The 4,257-nt window shown below is 61.6% G+C and overlaps 1 protein-coding gene across 1 annotated transcript in view; it reads left to right on the top strand.

Moving 5' to 3' along the window:
- IGFBP4 (insulin-like growth factor binding protein 4) overlaps positions 1-2,099 on the top strand; it is a gene marked incomplete at its 5' end in the record, with an annotated part of 7,570 nt that extends 5,471 nt beyond the window's left edge. Inside the window, 3 exons of the mRNA XM_009994214.1 lie at positions 1,303-1,377; positions 1,535-1,669; positions 1,971-2,099. Of these exons, the coding sequence (XP_009992516.1) occupies positions 1,303-1,377; positions 1,535-1,669; positions 1,971-2,099 (339 nt within the window). The remainder of the gene's footprint in view (positions 1-1,302; positions 1,378-1,534; positions 1,670-1,970) is intronic.
- Positions 2,100-4,257: the final 2,158 nt, after the last annotated feature.

The raw sequence follows: 4,257 nt of genomic DNA, 5'->3' as shown, positions 1-4,257 counted from the left end.
AAGGGGACACATCGTCCCCCCCCCCCCCCAGCCCCTGGCTGGGCTCTGCTGCCCACGTTGCGCCACAGCCCCGTGGTTGGTGCCACCAGGGCTGGCATTGCTCTGCACGGGGTCCTGGAGACTTTGGGTTTGTGTTTCAAATTTCAAGGGCATGAGCCATTTCCTGGAAAAAAACCGGACAGATTAAGCAAATAACAAATAACACGAATGAAGGAGGAGGGTTTGATCGGGGCTTCGTGGTGAACTTTAACTGGGAGCCGGTCCAGGAGCCCTTTGCTGTAGGAGTGCTGGTGGGAGACCAGGGCTGGGATCCTATGGGAATGCGTTGGGCAGGAGGCTAAAGCTCCAACCATGCTGCCTGCCTGCTCCCTGCCCACTGCCTGCCCCATCACCCCGGCAGCTGCTGGCGCTCTGAGCCCCTGGGCGCATCCAGCCACGCTGCACAGTGCCCACCCCCTGCCTGCTTTGGGAAGGTTTTTCCCGTTGCTGGCTGCAATATTGATCAGCATAAGCCCAGCCTCAGGATGAACTCGGGCAGGGAGCCCTGGCACCTTCCTCTTACAGCCCAGCTGGGCTGGGAGTCAAAACGCTGCTCGGGCTGTGCCTGACGTGGCTCCGAGAGCAGGACCCGGGGCGTCCCCCCCCTCCGCTGAGCCTTGACGGCCCCGACCGGAGGGACCGGCGGCTTTTTACAAAATAAAGTCGCGCCGAGAGCTCGGATCTCATGACGCTCCCTCCAGCTGCCAACATCTGGGATTGCAGTTTGGCTGCTCTCCTGGCGCAGGCGAGGATGCCAAACGCCGCCTTTCGGGACTGGCCCCACGGAGATTAACTTTCTTATTCCAGGAATTTCTTCTTTCATGTCTTGGCGGGGGCTGTGCCCCACGGCAGAGCGCGGCTCCGCTCCCACCGCCGTGCCTGGTGCTGCCCTGGTGCTCCCGTTCCTGCAGCAGCTCCTCAGAGGCAGCTTTTTTGGAGGCACTGGCGTCTTCTTGCAGCTCCCTGGTTGTGTGTACCAGGGTCAGCTTCCAGCTCTGTGGATCCCCGGGCAAGCACCTGGTGCCTGGTGGCACGTGGCCACCTGTGGCACGGGCAGACCCTTGTGTAGGGGCAGGAGGGGATCCAGGGCTGGGGGTGATGCCTGCAGGGACTGGAGAAGGCAGCGTGGGATCTGGGGCCTGGCAGCACCAGCTGCACATCGTTACCAGGGGTGTAAGTTGCTCTGTGGGGTCTGGGGCATCGTGGGGACATCGCCACCCCTGGGGCTGCCCCGCGGTGCTGATCCCCCTCTGGTTTCTGCAGGCGAAGCGCGCCAACAACGGCAACAAGATGCGCAGCAGCGGGAGCCCCCACCACCGCGAGGAGACGCGGCCCATCGTGAGCACCGCGGGCACCGGGCTGCGCTGGGCCGGGGCAGGATGGGCGCTGGGTGTCCCTGGGTGGGGGTCCTGGGTGCCCCAGGGTGGGGGTCCCTTCGTGCCAGGGTGGGCGCACACCCCAACCCCACTGCTGGCTCAGCCCCCTCCTCCCGCAGGCGCAGGGCTCGTGCCAGAGTGAGCTGCACCGCGCGCTGGAGAGGCTGGCGGCCTCGCAGACCCGCACCCACGAGGACCTGTACGTCATCCCCATCCCCAACTGCGACCGCAACGGCAACTTCCACCCCAAGCAGGTAGGATGGGCTCTCCCCCATCACAGGGAGGCTGGAGGCCACTCCTGCATTTTGCCCAGCCAGGGTGAGGCTGGGAGGGGGACATGGACAGGCCAGAGCTAGGTCATGGCAGAGCCACCCCCAGTTCTTGGCTTTCATGGGAATCGCCCTTCGGGTGTATTGGAGCCCTGTGGGAAAGCCCTGGGGTGGGATGGGGGTGGCAAAGCCCCCATGAGAACTCCTGGTTGCCCTGGCCAGGCAGCCTGTGGGGATGGGGCTGTGGGGACAGGCTGAGCACCCCACACTGAACCTGTCCCCTTAGTGTCACCCAGCGCTGGACGGGCAGCGGGGCAAGTGCTGGTGCGTGGACCGCAAGACGGGGGTGAAGCTGCCAGGCTTCCTGGAGCTGAAGGGGGACTTGGACTGTCACCAGCTGGCGGACAGCATGTGAGTGCCACCGTGGTGGCCCCGCGCCGTGCGGCGGCCAGGACCCCACTGGGGCTGTGTAGGAGAGGAGAAGGGACATGGCCGCCCAGCAGCTCCCACGGCCCAGATGGCCAGCGTGCTCTGTGCCACGGCTGCCCGCGGGGCACGGCACTGCCCCCTGCACCCTGACCACTAACTGCCCCCCCCGTTTTTTTCCTGCCCCGTGGTGCCCCCCAGTTCCCCCCCCAGCCCCTCCGTGTTGTGGGACTCAGACCCTGGCCCTGCAGAGGCTGCAGCCCTGCCTGCAGTGCCTGGCTGTCCCCACCAGACCTCTCTGCATGTGGCAGCAGGAGAATTGCCTCATCCTGCCCTCCCTGGCAGAAGGAGGCTGCCCAGGCACAGACCAGGGGACTCCAAGCAACTTCAGGGGGCCCAGGGGGACCCTCAGCCACTGCCTGCCTGGGGCCCTCCCTGGCTGCATCTTGCCCACAGAGTGTGCGAGCGATGGGCACTGCAGCCACACAGAGCAATAGGAGACCTCCCCACTCCCCACTGCAGCCCCGTGGCCTGGGAACCCTCTGCCCCACAGCCCAGCCCTGTACTTCTCCCTGTGCAGGGACCAAGCTGGCAGCCACAGCATTTTTCTCCTATCTGTCCCATCTCCCCCAGCCTGGTCCTGGTGTGAGGGGGCTGAATGCAGGGGGGCAGCCCTGTGCTGGCTCCAAAGGGAGGGTTGGAGGATGTGGAATGCCTGGGAAAGGCTTCCCAGCAGGAAGGACTTCTTTTGAATTATTTTTTTCTTCCCCAAAGATTTTTAATATTTAAAAAATGTCATTGTTGGGGTCTCAAAACTAACTGTGTGGCCCCTGAGGCTGAAATCCTCCATCTCAGTGAAGCAAGGCACCACTGGCCATGGCTTCCAGCATCTCCTCTTCCAACTTGGCCAGTGTGACAAAACCAGGATGAATTTCTGGAAGTCTCAGTGACAGGATCTGTGGATTTTGCCAACACAAAGTTCTCAGCTGAGCAATTGTCACTATTTTTGTAGCATTTTTTTTTCTTATTTTTTTTCCTTTAAGCTTTTCAGTGGGAGTTGGGCTGGAAAATTTTCACCTAAATGTTGGTTGTTTGTTTTTTTTTTTTATGAGAAAAGGCAGTGCTGGCTGCCATGGTGACTGTGCCAAAGATGGAGGGGATTTTGCCAGTTTCCCCCCAGTCCACTCCCTGGCTCTACAGCCACAGTGGGAGATTCTGGTTTTCCATGTGGATTTGCCCCGGCCAGGCCAGCGGGTGCCAAGGCCCCCAGTGAGAACAAAGTGTTTCAGTTTTAGTGAAACATCTTCTGTCCCCCCAGACCCCAGCAGCTCCCTGGCACGGCACTGGCAGGGGTGTCCCTGTGTGTCTCGGCAGGTGGGGAGGGGGGTTGGCAGCAGCGGGCAGGGTGTGGGTCACAGAGGCAGCCTCTGCACCCAGGGCAGCGCCAGCAGAGCCCGTGGAGCCTCTCTGAGTTCTGGGGTGGCTGGGAGGTGACTGGGGACACCGGTGCTCGCCAGGATGCATTTTGTGTCCAGCATAGAGGGCTCCAGGGCTGTGTATCGTCTCTCCTGTAGTTTAAGGCTGTATTTACACACGATCATATCCCAGTGTAAGGCTCCCCAGCCGTGGTTCCTTCAGCTCCTCTCACGCCAAGCCCGTCCCTTCGTGTAGCACCGACCCCTTTTACAGTAAACTTGAACCTTTGTATCTTCAAAAGAAAGAAAAAAAAAAAGGGTAATTACTGTATTCAATTTTCCCTGGTATTTAATGTGTTTCTATCGAGTGCATTTTATCTTTGCATTGCTTTAAAGAAAAGGAGGGGGGGGGGAAGCAAAGCAGAGAGGAGCGAGGGTCTGCAGGGATCCCAGCCCAGCTGGGCACCGTGTTGTGCGGCGCTGGTGTGTGCTGGGTGGAAACACTCCCCTTCCCTGCGGATCGCCGCGGCTTGGAAGTGGAAAATATGCCTGAGCTGAGAGCGTCTGGTTTGTAGATCCCGGGATGGGGCTGCGGGAGCGGGGCCAGGGCCGCCCTGTGCTCCGCAGCATCCGCGGCCCGCGGGGCTGGGGCCGGGGCTGGGGGTCCCTCCCCGGGCGGGGACAGGCCTGACCACACTGTCCCTGCCCCGGTCCCTGGGTCTCCAGCACCTC

This window comes from Chaetura pelagica, unplaced genomic scaffold, assembly GCF_000747805.2.
Source record: "Chaetura pelagica isolate M959 unplaced genomic scaffold, ChaPel_1.0 scaffold963, whole genome shotgun sequence".
NCBI classification, from domain to species: Eukaryota; Metazoa; Chordata; class Aves; order Apodiformes; family Apodidae; genus Chaetura; species Chaetura pelagica.
This window is presented reverse-complemented; position numbering and strand designations above follow the sequence as displayed.